Here is an 18,802-nt window from a genome sequence, read left to right as displayed (position 1 = left end):
GGGGTTCCTGGTCATGTTATGGAAAAATGACACCAAAAACTGTTCAAAAATCCATGTCGACCTTTTCATGTGTCAACCTGCTCCGTGTCAACCATTTTCATGTGTCGACTATTTGTCCATGTTGACCATGTCAGTGTCGACCAATAGTGGTCAACCTAATGACTGTCGACCTTAACATGGTCGACCATTCATACCAGAACCCTTATGGAGGTATCACTATAGGGTTATATATATATATATATATATTTATATATTGTTCCAGGATGTGCTGTTCCAATCATTTTCCAATAGGAGCTCCCCTTTTATTACCTCAAGGATGAGAGCTCAAACTGAGATGCATTTTGTTATTTTGCGATTCAACTTTTCACAGCACAATTTCGTTTTTTATCTTGGAAGATGCATTTTTTTCCCAATTATTTTTTTATTCTGTTTCTTAGCAACAATACAGTAAATGACATCTATTAAATAATACAGTAAACTGCATCTCTTAAAGAGATTGGATACTTACCATCATGTAACAGCTTATATAAAGAAACCCATATACAATATAGTCTTCTTACAATATAATAGAAATGGGAGGCAATCAAGTTGCCAGCTGTCGGGACCTCGGTGGTCAGGATACGGACGCCGGAATCCCGACACCTGGTGAAATTAGGCGGTTGGAATCCGGACAGCTGCCCGGAATAATCACTTGGGTGGTGGTCAATGCTACCACCCAAGGGGGAATATAACCCAAAGTTGTCACAGGGCCCGAAGCGTGGCGAGCACAGCGAGGGGACACGCTGAGCTCGCTGCCGGTATTCTGGCTGTCGGGATCCCAGCATTGGTCTCCTGACCACCGTGATCCCGACAGCTGGGGTAGAAACTACCTAAGAATTGTTGTCATCAGTTTCGCCTGTTTATTCCTTACCTATAATACTGTTCCCTATATCAGATTATAACATGGGTAGGGGTGGTCACGATCAATGATTACATATCAAATGGCAAACGTATCTATTGCATTGTATCAAATGTATAATTAGATATTTAATATTTATACTCCTATTTCTTCAGTTTATATAATCTTACAACCACTGCAGTTTGTACCAACAAAGGATCATTAAATTAACAATTCACAATGGAAGTACAGTATAGGGGAAATGATGGTTAATTAATGATACATTCAATATTATCTGTACTGACAGCCATAGCTTTGTGCCTATGTTTATGTGCAAATGTACTTCTGGTATTAGGGTCCTGCATATTTACTAATTATAATTGGTATGACAATGCCATTAATTTAATAGTAAGCACATATGACATAAATGTAACTGTGTTGCAATTAAAATATATCTTAATTTCCTAATAACTTTATCTTTTTTTCAAATTCACTCTACTCAAGTGATCTTCCCCATGGGCGTCTATCTAATCTGAGCACTGCACCTATAGATTTTTAATTAATAAACTCTTCACAAATTTTCAAGATATATAATTCTGGGGTTCCGGATGATAGGTCGACAGTCGATAGGTCAACCCCATATGGCCAACATGCATTAGGTCAACAGGTACAAAACTTTGACATAGTCAAAAGGTCGACATGTAAAAGGTTGACAGGATCAAATTGTCGACATGACAATGGTCGACACAAGGTGTGTTTTTTTTTCAAACTTTTCAGCATTTACCATCCACATGGACTACAACTCACTACATCATATTTGCGCTCTCCCTGGGGAGGAGGGGGGGGGGGGGTTGTTTTCTATTGAGTCAAAAGGGGCTGGCTATCCCATGATTTTTGAGAGAGCCTCATGGTGATTGCTTTCCAATTTCCCAGGTTAGGGGCACCTTTTCCTTTTTTATGGAAATAGTAACCTGCCCGAAGCATGGTGAGCAAAGCGAGCACGCAAGGTACACATTTCCACTAATTTGGGTTATATGTGGTTATGCATACAAAATGACACAAAAACTTCTGTCAACATTTTTTGTGTCGACCATTCCCATGTCCACCTTCTCACTGTGTCGCCCTTTTGTACTTGTCAACCTTTTGTGGTGTCTACCTTTTTCATGTTGACCTACTATCCCGGTCGACCTTTTGAACCTATTGACTGTCAACTTATTTCTGGCCAACCCAATGAATCACACCCAGAATTCTGTAGTTCATTCAACATCTCCACAACTTGATCAAATTCTACTCATCAGTAATGTCCACACTGTGACTTACGCAGTAGATTAAAATTAAAAGTTGAGAATTAGAGCAAGCAGAAAATGGAGAGTAACTGTCCTTTAACCACTTAACTGGTATGGTCAGATCTCATGCGACTGGCCCATCCCACCCTGTCCCCCTGTTTTTGATGAGGAGATCCATTCTGCAGATGTGCATAATATAGTGTTTAAATATTTAAAAAAATACTTTTTAAACTTTATTAAATAAAATAAAAAAAAACAATGTTAACAGTTTTGATTGGAAAAATCGTCAGTTAAGTGGTTAAATAGAGGTAACTTAAATCTATATTCTGTAACCAAAAACACTAACTCTTTTACCTCCCGTTTACCAGCACTTTTTAGTTACTGTATAATAAATGAGTGGTATTTATTATAGAATAATGTATCACTGTTCATAGATATTTTATCTCTTATAGGGCCAGATGTACTAAGCCTGAAAAGTGATAAATATCACAGTGATAAAGTACCAGCAAATCGGCTCCTAACTGTCATTTTTCAAACACAGCCTGTAACATGGCAGTTAGGAGCCGATTGGCTGGTGCTTTATCACAGTGATATTTATCACTTTTCAGGCTTAGTACATCTCCCCCATAGAATTACCTCGACAGTATCTCAGTATTTGCAGGGATCTCCTCATTGGAAGAGGGGTCTACTCACATTTTCTATTTTAGGATTGACCAATGTTTTGAGAAAGTAGTTTTTTGAGAGGTATCTTAAGTATGGTGCATGCTGACCACTTTCCATCACAGCAGTACTAGTCAGGTATTTATATGAAGGGAGTGTGCATATGTGTTATAAATCTATCAGAGAGATTGTCAGGGATCGTTAGGGGCCACAATAAAGCCTCAGAGAGCCACATCTTACTGCCAAAGGGACAGCCCAACAATACAGCATGCATCTGAACTATCTATAATATAACATCAATTTTTAGATCTGTCAGGTGTCAAAAAGGGTTTACGTTCAATAGAACCACAGTAAGAAATTCTACAATCAATAGAATCGACACCAAATAGTTGACAGTGAAAGGTCAACACGGAGAAAGATCGACATGGTCATTAGGTCAACATATAAAAGGTCAACACATGAAACGGTTGAAATTTACAAAAGGTCGACACGGGAAAGGTCGATATGGGAAATGGTCAATACATAAAAGGTCGACATCTTTTTTTGTGTTGTTTTCACTGTCAAAGCACAGGGAACACCAATTAGTGCACCGCGTCCCCTCGCACATCTTGCTTCGCTCACTATGCTTCAGGAAAGGTGCCTCGCTACGCTACCACGTGGATGGTAAAGTATTAAAAAAAAGTGTAAAAAATTCAAAGAAAAACCTTAAAAAGTTATGTTAACCATATGCAAGTCGACCATTGTCATGTCGACCATTTGAACCTGTCAACCTTTTGTACCTGTCGACCATACACACTGTTGACCTTTTTTACCATGCCAACCTAATGCATGTCGACGATTTGGTGCTGACCTATTGACTGTCTATGTAGACACTGTAGATCTATAGAACGCATACCTTCAAATAGCTATGCCAAAGTGACTATGAAAATACAGATTCTGTGCACTGTGACAAGGGCCAGGGCCATAACTAGGTGTGTGCTGAAAGGGCACCACACATAGCGCTGCAGGGTAGGGAGCGCTGTTGGCGGCACTTGTCAATTGTCTCTTTTATTTACTTTCACTTGCAGCTTCCCCCCTTTTTGAAACCCAGCATCTCCTAACCGCCCCTGCCTCCTACCCTGACCCCTTCTGTCGCTAATACCTATACAACATTCATGAACTCAACTTGAGATTTCTTTGTTATTCAGTCACGCTGTCCTTTATTTCAAGATGCTGACATACCCGGGATTCTGATCCATTGCCTGTGACATTGCAGTCAGACAATCTATTCATTGAGCTATCTGCCCTTGCATAGAAAGGTAGATAATTCTAAGCTAGAGAACCCTAAATATTTGAAGCTTACCTTGTACTTTGTGAAGGGGTGATGAGCATTGTGACTGAGCAGATCTATGTAGTGTGTGGCTGCAAGGGATTGGATGTGTGGCTGCACACTACATAGATCTGCTCAATTGCTATGCTGAAGTACCAGTAGCTTCATATAGTGTTCATAGTTTTTATGCAGGATCAAATAGCTCAATGAGTAGGGTGTTTAATTAGAACTCAACAGGTTATAGGTTTGAATAAAGGGTATTGTAACTGAATAACAATGAGCTCTCAATTTAAGTGCATAACTGTGTCATAAAGAGGATTTGTGTCAAAATCCATTTTCTTGCAGTGGTCTATAAATGTGTGTGTATTATTTATATACAATATATTATACAGTAGAATATATATAAAATGTGGGAGGGGCAATTCTCTCTCATACCTCCCAAGTTTTGTGTAGTGTAAGGAGGGACATCTGCACGCGCTTCCGCCCGAAAATGGGGCGTGGTCTATGTAAAAGGGTTGTGTGGCTTTGTGGGATGGCCCGCGATCATGAGCCACACCCCGTTTTCATCACTGAGGGGGCATGCCCAGCGCTCTGTGAGCTTCTGGCATGCCCCCTCTCCTCCTGTCTCCACTGAATAGACGCTATGCGCATGCGCACATCGTCTATTCACTGCTGCTCTGCTAAGCAGAGTAGCGAGTGCAGTAGCCTCCCAACTGCCCCCCCCCCCCAACCGCAGGACACTGCGGTCTGCGGGTGGGACAGCGGGACAGTCCCAAAAAAATGGGACTGTCCCGCGAAAATCGGGACAGTTGGGAGCTATGCTCTCTGGCACAGGGCACCTAAAAGCACAGTTACGGCTCTGACAAAGGCACTTGTGCAGTATCTGAAATGATTCCGAAAAATGTTTCCTGCTGTACCAACATTCTGATCAACCCACCTAACAGACCTGATGCTTTACAGTATATGTTCACAATAAATCAAACTATAGGCGCGTGGCAGCACATGCCACAAACCTGTGATCTGAGATGGAACGGAAACCTTGCAAGAGCACCTCTTGTGTCCCAGGGAGGGATAAGTCATGTTGCCAGTCACAGGAAACTATTATATACACACATTGATGACAGTAAACAATGGCATCTTGCTGTTTTATATAACTTTAAATATTACAAGTACATTGTCTGAAACAGCTATATCCATTTCCCTGTCATAATGCTAAATAGATGCTGCTATAAAAATTGTCATGACTTTATACTAAGCATGGATTGAAAACAAATATATTTGTTGTTATTATTACTTGTAAATAATTTTCTGCACAAACCGAAACTTTGTTACTTAAATTCCCTGCTTGGTAAAACCAGAGTTGTTGTTCTTCACATGATGTAAGGCAGGCAACTGTGATTTATAAGGGTGGAGAAGGAGGGTGTTAAAAAGATGGGGGGAGGGGGGAGTGGGGGGGGGGTGAAACATCTGCATAAACACTAGTTTGCTGATAGTTGTATTTATAACTTAAGGGGGGTACACACGGAGAGATCAGTGTTTAAAATCTAAGCAATCTGACTAGATTGCTTAGATTTTAAGCACGGATCTGCCGTGTGTATGCCCCCCAGCAATAGCGATGCGCGGCCATTGCTATCGCCAGTGCTAGATTGAGCTTGAGCCTTCACCGTTGTGTGAAGTGAGCGCCCCCCACCCCCCTCTCGCTCAGCACATTGCGCTGTGCTGAGAGGGGGGAGAGATGTGTGCTGAGTGGTCTGTGTTAAGATTGCTCAGCACACATCTCTCCCGTCAGTACTCCCATTTAGGTTGGGTATACACACCTAAACAATATCAGCACAATCTCTCATATTGGAACGTCAAATTGTGCATATTAATGTGTATGTATTTAGTGAGTCTCATACGAGATCTTTTGGTTGACCGTGCTGCATGGTCAATCAATATATATATTTTTTGGTACTGTGCATGTTAATGAAGATTGGAATGAGATTTTGTTTTGTCGTTCATCACATCGGACAGTGGGGGTCATTTAGACCTGATCTCAGCTTTGCGTTTTCACACAGCAGGTGATCAGGTACTAACTGCGCATGCACCGCAATGTACATGCACGGCGGACAGCAACAAATGCTTCTCTGCTCAGCGACGGGATGGTGCAAAAAATCCGATTGCACGGGCGTTCGTAAGGTGATAGACAGGAGGAAGCTGTTTGTGGGTGGTAACTGACCGTTTACCGAGAGTGTCCAGAATAATGCCGGCATTCCCAAACGTTTTCAGGGAGTCTGTCTGACATCAGCTCCGGCTCTGATCAGCCTGATGTGATCACACTGGAGGAGTAAGTCCTGGCCTGCACAGAGACTGCACAAAGTGGATTATAGCTGCTCGGTGTACACATAGGATTGCACACTTGCATGGTGAATATACACTCTCCCTGGAGGCGGCGACTATCTGAACGCAGGACAGCAAACTTAGCAGCCCAGCGATCAGATCTGAATGATCTCCCAGTGTGTACTGGCAATCTGGTGTGGTCTTATACGAAGTGAAATAGTCCCAACTATCGGCTTGATTGTCCTTTCTCAGATGTGTACCCAGCATAAAGGTCACGATATCGACGCATTGACCCGACGTAGTGGACCACATTCGCGCTCCATGCGATCTAACATTAGCACATCATGAGTGAGGTGACCTGGACTCATAATATTGTGAGTCCAGGAGCTGCCAGCGGCTGGCAGGGAGTTGAAGGGGTATCGCATGTGACGGAGCGTATGTGACACCTCTTCCTACTAGTGTATGGGCACCTTTAGGCTCTGCTAGTCAATTAAAAAGATTGGAGCAAGATATATCACCAAAGATATCTGACTTTATGCAAGGAGCTATAAAGGCTGTGGATATACAGTATATATATATATATATATACATTCTACCCCTTCTCTAAGTAAGAAGTCATTATTTGTGTAAAACAAGTGTTCAGTGCAGTGTAAATGTCATCTTCATTTGCAGTTACCACTGATATCACAAAAGTACAAAACTATAATTATGGTAAGGATTGCAAATTCTGCTAATGAACAGAATTTGCTATCCTTTTACTAGCATGCTGAAGGCCGCCCAGCATGCTGACCGGTGCCTCCCCCAGTTCCACAAGCAGAAATTGAGACGGGATCGCATGCGTCCGCAGGGCTATTGTAATAATTCCGGTTGGAACGCGTTTTGCGATCCAACCTGAATTAGCCCCTATGTCCCTTATTTACCAAACAGACAATGGGAGAGACTTGTACTAAGGGGGACATTTACTAACCAGCTCCACCCCCTAATCTACTGTCAGGTTCCAGAGTGTGCACTCAAAATATATACATTGTAACTCTATTAGAGGGTCAGTTAACTGGTGGAGCAGAAAAGTGGATGAATATGGGTGCATGGTTTGTTTGTTTGTTTGTTTGTTTGTTTGTTTGTTTGTTTGTTTCTATACCACTCAGTGCCGTAACTAGACACTTTGGTGCCCTGAGCCAGAAAGAGAATTGGTGCTCCCCCATTTTTAAAACAGGAACAGTGCATGCATAAAATATAGAGGCGTGGCTTTATAGGGAAGGGGTGTGGTCACAGAAGAGTGTCAATTCACATTACACCCCACAGTATTGTCCGTTATTCATGTTACACCACACAGTAGAGCCCCTTATACACATTACATTACAGAATAGAGACCCTTATACATGTTACGCAAGGTACAGTCCCTTATACACACTATGCTAGGTACAGCCCGGTTCCCTGTTACCTGAGCAGCAGAATGGTGAACAAGGAGAGGAAGAGCAGGCTGAAGCATAGTAGGGAATAATGTCTAAATATCTCCTGCATGGCTCCCACCTGCGGACACTGCCTGAGATACAGCCACATTCTCCCGACTGTTGACATGACGGTGCCCGGCTTCCACCCTCTCCCTTCCTGATATCTGCTGACTCTTACCTCCCAGGAACCATTCTACAGGAGAGAAGGGGGCGGACCTCACCGGGTAGACAGTGTGCCCTGTGCTGCCTACAATATCTACAGCGCAGGCACATATACCGGCGGCTACTCAGTGGGATTGTGAGCGGTGCGCCCACACTGCAAATGCGCGGTGGGCAAGGCACCATTTGCACACACCTAGTTACGGCCCTGATACTACCTTTCTGACAATCAACATTAGGTTAACAGATCTAGGGCCATAAAACCACCATAAAACCATTGCATCTATCTGGCTAATCTGAAGGTGACGAATCACAATAAACTTGTATTGAAGGCAATCATTAAGTATTGAATAAGGGAACAGATAACACTAAGTGGCATACTGCGACAATAAGGATTCTATTTTCTTCCAAATGTATATATTTGGACAAGGGCTCCGATAAGAGCCCATTCTGGTGACCAGGAAGAAGTAAAGTGATTGCATCTGAATTCCCTTTACTTCTGCTTATGGGCCCCTCACGGCTTCTGCACATGTGATACGCTTCGGAATGACCTGCAGTCAACCAGAGAGGGATTGCATTGCAGGTAATGGACTAAAACCATCTAAAAATGGTGTTAGCCCATGCAGTACAGATCAAACCTCTGCAGACACTGTTAAATACTATCACCATAGAAAATTACGGGAGGAGGTACTGCAAGAGCCAATGTAACATCTAAGGGATACTTAATTCGGTCCTTCAAGCTGTGGAAACAGCAGTTTTGGCATATTTTAGAGACAGAATTGATTGATAAATAGGCCCCTAATACTGTAATTATCATGAGTTCATAATGATTTTATTAATATTTTAAAGTGTAATATTAATATTTACATTTTATTAAGAGAGTAATATTAGTTATGAAATATTTTAAAGGGGCAATATTATTATTAGTTTTGCTTTATAGTGTTTGTCTTTGGGTTTATATATTACCAAGTCTAAAGTACTACAAGTTTGCTATTATTTTAACAAATATCAAGTATGTAGAATAAAGTCATAGTATAAAATCTAGAAAAGATAACACGTGGAGTATAACAAAATACTCCTTTTATGTGAAAGTCCATTAAAAAAAGAAAACATCTAGTGTGGGAGTGTCGGTTGGCAGCCCCACCTAGAGCTCCCTCTGGGAATGATTGCATGTGCTTAATTACTATGGGAAGTAGCTCTTGATGCTCTGCTGCCTGCACAGAGTTTCTTCCAGTGGGCAGTGGCACATACTTGCTAGTCTTCCAGAATGGCCAGGAGACTCCCAAAAATCGGGAGGCACTCCTGGCCCCCCAGGAAAGTGCACAAGTCTCCCATATTTGTCCGCACCCTGCCACCCAGTTGCCTACTTACAGAGTAAAGTGGGCAGGTCGGGTGGCTAATGATGTGATTTGGGATGAATTTTGTCATTGTGGCCACTCTCCCCCGAAATACAATGGCAGTAATCTAAGCATTACATATCTAAGGCATGGCCATGATGATGTGTTTGCCAAGCCACATCCCCAGCCTCTTCCATTGCATAATGCCCTCTCCGCCTACTATGCCATGCCACACCTCCCGCATATCCCGTTGCTGTGTCAACTTGGCTGCCCCTTCCCCGGAGAGGGCAGCCAGAAACTCAGCAACTAAGCAGTGGCATGTGATGTCAGGCAGCGTTGCAGCATCATAATGCACACTACAGACACGACGGCATTACCGCACCCCTCAAATATTTCTGTAGAACCCAGTGTTGTTGTGTCTTGTCCCTGCCTGTATCATCAAGAACAATTGCTCTGACTATATTTTTGTCTATTTCTGTTTTTTGTCAAATGTTTTGCAGTGCTTGTGTTTCTAACATGCGGCGGGAAGGCAGGGTCTCACTGTCGAGATGCTGCGGTCGGCATCCTGACCGTTGGCATTTCAAACCCAACGTGCTCGGACAATAGAGAAAGAATATATGTCTGGTAGAAACAGATGAATATGCTACGGTGTATATTTGGAATTGTCTATTCCATTTGTGTTAAATGTAATCCTGCAATGAATCATTTAAAATAGAAATCAAATCTTTAGTTAAGGGGTGTCTAATACTTAAGGCAATTTTCTGAATCCATTCCTGAATCCAATAGACAAATATATTGAAGGGTGTCTAATTTCTATATGAACTCATGTTGAGAGTTTTCCAAATGTTCTGGCACTTCAGTGGCTCTGCGAGGAAGTATGGAGACAGAAAATCAGCTACTTACTATTTGTCCACTGAGAGCCTTATTGTGCTCCATTGATTCCAGGTCAGTCAGGAAATACAGTACAGCATGCACAGTTAGTTCTGTGCACATGTGAGTGGCAGTAGAATGCATTATGGAGTTTGTTTTTCCAGTTACCTATGTCATAAGGAAAAAATAAATTAATGCTGCAATTATTATGACATTTTATTTATAAGGAGCCACAAGTGGTCCGCAGCACCATACATACGGCTGCTATCTTATCTTTGTTTTTTTGTACAAACTTTATATACAATTAAGACAAAGAACAACAATTACAAATTACTAGTACATTAAAAGATTATGTTTTAATGGATGGGGTAATTCTAGATTTCTGTCACATTAATTTAGACCATATAACGTTGTCATAGCTAGAATAAAACAGAATATTTATTAAATATATTTAGCAATATTCATTTTGCATGTATTTCAGCAATAACCCTAGCTTCCTAAATTAGTACCTACCAGCAGCGTAACAAAGCCCCTGGTGCCCCCTGTGCTGGCCAAATCCCCATAAGTGCATGATGTTACGAAGTCATGGTCGCCGGCACCAGGGAATTTCAGCACCGCTCGAAGCGTCCTAATGACACTCTGAGTGGCTGCACGGATGGCATTGTGAGTGCCAAAGTACGATCTGGGAGGCACTGCTGCAGCGATAGTGGCTGTAGGGTGAAGTCCAGAAATTAGAGCTGTGGGACAGCAACTGTGCCGTACACAGGTCCCTGCGCTCACCATTTTCACACCCCTGTTTATGGCCTGATGCCTACGCAGCCCCTCCAGTAAAGTCACTCTAGTATACTTAGCCAGCAGTAGGGAGGCCAATCCCGGGCCATTACTTCAATCCCGGGTATCAGGATTAAAAAATGGTCAATCCCGGGATCCCAGGATTGGCGTTTCCCTGTGTGGCCGCCCCCCTCGTCCCGCCTGCTTCTCACACATAACTCACCATACACTGGGGACGGGTGGGTGGGACATATCAGCTGCTCTCTCCCGGCAGCTCCCAGCAGCCTGTGACGGCGCATCGTGACCTCTCACTGCACGTCACGCTGAGCTGGAGAGCTAGGAGGAGGAAGCCAGGCAGCGTCTGAGCGTCCTGAGGCTGCTCAACGCAGATCCCTCAATCCCCGAGATTGGAGCTTCCAATCCCGGGATTGAATCCTGCCCGTTTTTGGGCCTAAATCCCAGGATTCCACCGATCCCGATCCCGGGATTGGCCTCCCTAGCCAGTAGCTATTGCTATACTCCTACAATATTTTCTCAAAACAATATCAAATTCAGTTGTGTAAAGTAAAAAATGAAACATTAAGGTTATTCAATCAGCAGTGGGATTGCCTGGCGCGTGAACCCCCAAAGTCAGACTGAAAAGTTGGCGTAAAAACCGGTTCACGTGCATGAAAAAAACCCAGTGATTCTGCCGTTTATGTGGAATCAGTGTGATTTCACGCCCGAAACCTGTAGTTCCTTTATTTGTGGGAAAAAGCTATTTAATTGCCGTTGGGATTTTTGCCAGCAATTAGCCATGGGGGTTTAATTCAGGTTTTAATATTGTTTGTGACAGCACTAGCCTGGGTTGCAGCCAATGGTGACTACAGAGGTAGGGCTGCAGCACAGTCCAAAATTCAAATAGCGGAGCCACACCAACTGCCAGTGAGTCCCAGACAGCAACGCTTGGCAGTGTTTGGGTGGCAATTGGTGTGACTCCCCTATTTGATTTTGGACTGCGCTGCAGCCCCACCTCTGGAGCTGCCACTGGTTGCAGCTAATGAAAATGTACTGCTGGTGAGGTCAGATCTTGATTATGTAAATGCATCTACCCTAGGAATGGCATTTGCACTGCTGACATCAGTAGCTCCAGTTTATGGACTCTATACATCTTTCTTTCCTGTTGTGCTGTACATGCTGCTAGGGACCGGACATCATGTTTCTACAGGTAAGACCACTGAAAATAAATCAGTTTAATAATATTGTCATGTATTACGTAATAATTCAGATTTTTCTAATTATAAACAGCAGGAGATATAACAAGTCCAAATAAGAGTTGTGAACTACGGGGTAAATTTACCAAAGGTTGGGTTTTTTCATCAGGTTGAAACTGACGGGCATCGATGGTGGATTTCATTCTAAACAAAAAGTATTTGCTAGCATCGGTTTTGACTGTCATTTGTAATCTGTGGTCAATTCTGCCAATTGCCTTAAGTGCTGCCCTGTTTGAAAGGATAGATACCGTGCGCTGTTTCAGGCTTCTAATATTCTTGTAAATGGCTTTCTAGCCTTCTACTATGTCATGGACACTGCATGCGTGTGGGGGTGGGGGGGTGGGGGGGGGGAGCAAGGACAGCAGTTTCACAAAACACAATTGAGAGATGACAGCATTATAGTGGTTTTGACCACAAATGTGGCTCGAGTGCGTTATATGCTGGGACTGTTTGTTTACTCCCCATCCTGCCCTAATAGAGAGCCACAGGTTGCTTAAGCCTGGTTTACCTTAACCTATCAGAGAGGGAATATCCATGTTTTAGAACAAACCTTTGGGATGTAGTCACTTGCATGTTTTGATCCACAGGTACTTTTGCTGTGCTGAGTCTAATGACTGGCTCAGTGATTGATGAGCATCTTGTCCAGAACCCGATGGACAGAAACCTCTCCAGTGAGGAGCAATCAGAAGTGGATGGTCAGAGAATAGGGATGGCCGCTGCTATCGCCTTCCTCATGGGGCTTATGATGGTAAATAATACAATGCTTCTCTATAAACATTGCAACTTCTACGATAATTAGATTTTACATTGGTAAATACTGTACAATAGTTTTGTAGAAGTACTATACCTAGGTGTGCTCTGTCTGCATTGAGAGTTATACATTCTAACTATGAACCCTTTTCATATGAATCTTGTGATGCAAATCATACTTGCCTACTATTGAAATAAAGTTTCAATGAGATTATAATTGATAGAAGGATGCGGAGCACGGCACGCTGTTGAGGGGGGTATGCCACACTCCACCTAAAGGGCATGTCTAGTTCTACTTATGGGTGTATCTATTACCACTTAGGGATGTTTCCTGCAGTAGCAGGTGAAAAGTAAAGTTCTAAGCACAGCATGCTGCTAGAGGCAGGACCGTAATTAGATGTGTGCGGGGAAGGCGATCACGAGACCACCTATCGGGATCCCGACGGTCACAATGCCGACTCCAGAATCCTGACAGGTGGTGAAATGCCGCAGCCGGAATCGCTACGCCACATGCTTTTCTCCCTCTATGGATGTCCACGACACCCATAGAGGGAGAATGTAATGTGTGGCGAGTGCAGCGAGTCATCGTGCCAGCAGCGTAGCGAGCCCGCAAGGGCCTCTCTAGCGCTCGCCCCACTGCCGGCATACTCGTGTCCAGGAACACAATGTCGGGATCATGACAGTCGGGATCCCGGCCATCGGTATCATGCATTGTTGGCAGCACTTTAACTTGTAGTTTCCTCCCTTTTTGTAGCCCAGCATCTCCTGACGTCCCATCTCCTTCCCTCACCCCTTCCATCGCTAATAGCTATACAACATTCATGAATTTAACTTGAGAGCTTGTTGTTATTTAGTCACACTGTTCTTTATTACATTTCAAGATGCTGACATAACCAGGTTTTAACCCCATTTATTTCAGTCAGACACTCTATTCATTGAGCTAGCTGCTCTTACTTAGAAAGCTAGAGAATTCTAACTATTTGAAGCTTACCTTGTACTTTATGAAACAATTATTAAGATTGCAGCTGAGCAGATCTATGTAGTGTGTGGCTGCAAGGGATTGGATGTGTGGCCGCACACTATATAGATCTGCTCAACTGCAATGCTAATATTTTTATTTAGAAAGTGCAAGTAGCTTAATATAGTTAGAAATCTCATTGTTTTTATTTAGGATCAAATAGCTCAATGAGTTGGGTGTTTGACTGGAATGCAGCCGGTTATGGGTTTGAATCCTAGATATGGCAGTGTATTTAAATGTGTTATTTAATAAAGGGTATAGTAACTAAATAACAACAAACTCTCAAGTTGAGTGCATGAATGTGGTATAAAGAGGATATGTGTGCAAATGTTGTCATGTCCCTTCCCCAAGTGGGCATGCGCCTTATGGGGGTCATTCCGAGTTGATCGTAGCTGTGCTACATCTAGTCCGCCCCGCATGTCAGTGCCGCCCCCCCCCCCCCCCCCCCCGCAGAAGTGCAAAGGCATCGCACAGTGGCGATGCCTTTGCACTTCAAGAGTAGCTCTCGACCAGCGCAGCTTTAGCGTGCTGGCCGGGAGCTACTCATTGCTCCCCAGCCCACACCGGCTGCGTGTGACGTCACGCAGCCGCCGGGGCCCGCCGCACCAACAGTCCGGCCACGCCTGCGTTGGCCAGACCACTTAACGCCACCGTCCAGCCCCCTCCCACCCAGCGACCGCCTCTGCCTCAGAGGCGATCACTAGGCAAAGACGGCTGCCATGCGCCGGCGCATGCGCAGTTCCGACCCGATTGCTGCGCTGCGAGAAACTGCAGCGAGCGATCGGGTAGGAATGTCCCCCTATTTCCCTTGTGGAAAAATAGGGGAGAAGGCAATGTTCTTTCTGGCACAGGACACCAAAAAGTCTAGTTATGGCTTTGGCCAGAAGGGGTTTGTATATGGGTGGCAAAGCATCATTAAAACCTCCACTGTTTGGCCTGTGTAGCAATTGGGGGGAAATTGGTGAGAATCCTAAATAGCCAAGGGTCTGCACTGGCTATGTGTGCTGCAGCTATGGCTTGTAATCCCCTTCCTCTCTCTGGCACATTAATGATGTGTATGTGCGTGAATGCCTTTCTGCTTGGTGAAGGGGCTACCTCCGTTTTCTTTTGGGTAGATACAGTGTTTCCCCAGGTTATAACAGAAGCCTGCCTCACTTCATTGGACTGCCCATCAGCTGCGTCAACTGCTCCACCAGCTGACACCAGAGGTAGGCTGCTTGGCAGGCTATGGGATCTGTCCCTCTAACTGCTCCCTTGTACAGTCTGGATTCCTGATCGGGAAGGGGAATCCAAGGTTTCTGATTAACAATGGGGGTACCAGGAGTCTCCCGCAGGATGCAGGTGGATAGGTGACTATGGTTAAAATACTTTACGTTGCATTACAGCCAAGTTTGGATACTGGCTCTGGCATTCTCATATCAACACTGTTGGCATAGTGACTGCCAACATAATGGGCGGTATTCAAATGATATATCATGCCCAATCTCCTTTCCAAAGTGAGCCCCGTTATCGTGCATATTGCGCCCATAGTTATCAGATTTAGCTGCGTAACAGGTTGGGTGCCCTCACTATCGCGGGGGTAGCGAGCTGAAATGATTATACCACGCCCATCAGCAGAAACAGAACAGATGTGGAAGGGGGTGAAAAGAATTGAATACCGCCCAATAACTTTATACTGTAAGGGCCATAATAGAGCTCAATTGCGCCCTGTGACAGCAATGCCCCCTGAGTGCCAGATGTTATTATATTGCACAGAGAGGGTAGGGTTGCCAGCAACAGTAAGTTCAGGAGTGACCGGAGCAATCTGAGGACTCTCCAATCGGCTTTACAGATTGCGGGGAGCCTGTCTGGAGCATACAAAGGGTTCCGTTTCGGGCACCCTGCTAGCAAGAGTGGGAAGCGACGGTGCTACCCACTGGGCCCTGCGCTCTGTGTTGTGACCTCAGCCCCCCCCCCACCCTCGTACATTTACGATCCTGCATACCCTTCCGCCCTAAGCTATGATACCACTGCATATAGCATTAATGGTTTAAGACTAGGTATATGCAAAGAAGTTCATGCACCATGATTATTATCACACATGCATCTAATAAAACTGCATTAGACTCATACAACATGAAACTAAAGAGAATGATAGTCTTCCTTTACTGGTCAAACTAGTTTAGTAGTAATACCTATGAATTCTGCCTTTATCTGTCCAGGTTTTCATGTTTGTTCTGCAGCTGGGCTTCCTGTCCACGTACTTGTCTGATCCAATAGTAAAAGCTTTCACCAGTGCTGCTGCTTTCCATGTGACCATTTCTCAGATCCAGAATATGATGGGGCTGCCACTCCCACGTCACACCGGATCCTTCACCATATTCAAGGTTAGCAAAGTACATTGCCACAGTTGCCATTGGGAATACCTCTGGAAATGTAAATACATCCATATACCTTCATGGAACCCAAGCTATGGAAATCTGCACTGCAACATCAATACTCACAGTCCATCTAACAGAATGGAATATTTGCAATTTATGAAATTGACATTTTCTGTGAACAGGACATAGGATTAATTTGTATCTTCAGCCCTGCAATATTACAAACGTTTAAAAAAAAATACAGGCTAGAAGATGCATTGGCATGAGAAATATTACAGAGAGAATATTATATTATATATTAATATAGCTTCATTTGAAACAAGAAGAAGTTCTAGAGCTCTCTATACAGGTTAGCAAGAATCAGCAAACAACAGGGCAGAGGTTCCCAAACGCGGTTCTCAAGGCACCCCAACAGTCCAGGATTTAGGTATATCCATGGCTCAGCACAGATTGTTAAATCAAATTGACTGAGGTGCTAATTAAGTCATCTGTGGCAAGCATGGATACAGTTAAAACATGGACCGTTGGGGTGCCTTGAGGACCGCATTTGGGAGCCTCTGCTATAGGGGATGTAGTAATAATGTTGATATTCACAATATAAACATTCATAATGCCGACAGTTATGAGGTTGACATTGTTGAAATATCATAGAATCTTACAGCAGATAAGAACCACTTAGCATATCTAGTTTGCCATAAATCAACATTAAACATGTCAACATCTGCAGAATATCGACATGTTCTCAGTGTTGAGATGTGACATTTCGTCATTCTGCATGGACAGGATGGTTTGGGGTAGGCTGCGGGAGCGGAGAGTTAGAGTTTGGCTACGGGAGGGGAGACTAGGGTTAGGCAGTAGGAGGGAGAGATAGGGTTTGGCTACGGGAGGGGAAATTAGGGTTAGGCAATAGGAGGGAGAGATAGGGTTTGGCTACAGGAGGGGAGATTAGGGTTAGGCAGTAGGAGGGAGCGTTATTGTTTGGCTATGGGAGGGGAGATTAAGGTTAGGCAGTAGGAGGGAGCCTTATTGTTTGGCTACGGGAGGGGAGATTTGGGTTAGGCAGTAAGAGGGAGAGATAGGGTTTGGCTACGGGAGGGGAGATTAGGGTTAGGCAGTAGGAGGGAGCATTATTGTTTGGCTACGGGAGGGGAGATTAGGGTTATGCAGTAGGAGGGAGCGTTAGGGTATGGCTACGGGAGGGGAGATTAGGGTTAGGCAGTAGGAGGGAGCGTTATTGTTTGGCTATGGGAGGGGAGATTAGGGTTAGGCAGTAGGAGGGAGAGATAGGGTTTGGCTACGGGAGGGGGGATTAGGCAGTAGGAGGGAGAGATAGTGTTTGGCTACGGGAGGGGAGATTAGGGTTAGGCAGTAGGAGGGAGAGATAGGGTTTGGCTACGGGAGGGGAGATTAGGGTTAGGCAGTAGGAGGGAGCATTATTGTTTGGCTATGGGAGGGGAGATTAAGGTTAGGCAGTAGGAGGGAGCCTTATTGTTTGGCTACGGGAGGGGAGATTTGGGTTAGGCAGTAGGAGGGAGAGATAGGGTTTGGCTACGGGAGGGGAGATTAGGGTTAGGCAGTAGGAGGGAGCCTTATTGTTTGGCTACGGGAGGGGAGATTAGGGTTAGGCAGTAGGAGGGAGAGATAGGGTTTGGCTACGGGAGGGGAGATTTGGGTTAGGCAGTAGGAGGGAGAGATAGGGTTTGGCTACGGGAGGGGAGATTAGGGTTAGGCAGTAGGAGGGAGCATTATTGTTTGGCTACGGGAGGGGAGATTAGGGTTATGCAGTAGGAGGGAGCGTTAGGGTATGGCTACGGGACGGGAGATTAGGGTTAGGCAGTAGGAGGGAGAGAAAATTCTGATCATGCCGACAGTTCATCAGTGTCAACAGGATGTCAACAAAATATCCCACACCAGCTATAGATACAAAAAGGATTACCTACACAAAATGATACAAAAATGAGAGTAACTATAAAGCGGTATGACCCTTGTTTAAAGGTTGATATATGTAAATTCTATATAAAAATGTATTTACTGTCATCTAGACATTTTAATTCAAGATCTGAATATAGCAATTTTCTTAATATTCTGAGCTGTATATATTACACCATATGTAACTTTCTAACATTATTAAAAGTTTGAGATTTCCATTCTCTGTATGAAGAATAAACAGGCTGTGCTGGATGCTGTGGCACCCTGGGGTGCAATGGGACACTTTCAGGTAGCCACAGGTTGGTGGTCCTGGACCAAATCAAATCATTTATGGTCACTATGATAGCCAATCATAAAACATGTGGACAAGCAGAAGGGTTACCCTGTCCTCCACCACATAACTGACCCTAAAGGTGGGTACACACTATTAGATATATCTGCAGATCAATTGAT

General features: G+C 44.1%; 1 protein-coding gene across 1 annotated transcript in view; it reads left to right on the top strand.

Moving 5' to 3' along the window:
* LOC135010036 (solute carrier family 26 member 10-like) overlaps nucleotides 1-18,802 on the top strand; it is a 110,513-nt gene that overhangs the window by 1,633 nt on the left and 90,078 nt on the right. The window contains exons 2-4 of the mRNA XM_063952320.1: nucleotides 12,136-12,246; nucleotides 12,880-13,040; nucleotides 16,262-16,426. Of these exons, the coding sequence (XP_063808390.1) occupies nucleotides 12,136-12,246; nucleotides 12,880-13,040; nucleotides 16,262-16,426 (437 nt within the window). The remainder of the gene's footprint in view (nucleotides 1-12,135; nucleotides 12,247-12,879; nucleotides 13,041-16,261; nucleotides 16,427-18,802) is intronic.

Source organism: Pseudophryne corroboree, chromosome 2, assembly GCF_028390025.1.
Source record: "Pseudophryne corroboree isolate aPseCor3 chromosome 2, aPseCor3.hap2, whole genome shotgun sequence".
Taxonomy (NCBI): Eukaryota; Metazoa; Chordata; class Amphibia; order Anura; family Myobatrachidae; genus Pseudophryne; species Pseudophryne corroboree.
The sequence above is the reverse complement of the archived record's forward strand: the minus strand, read 5'-3'. Positions and strand labels throughout refer to the sequence as shown.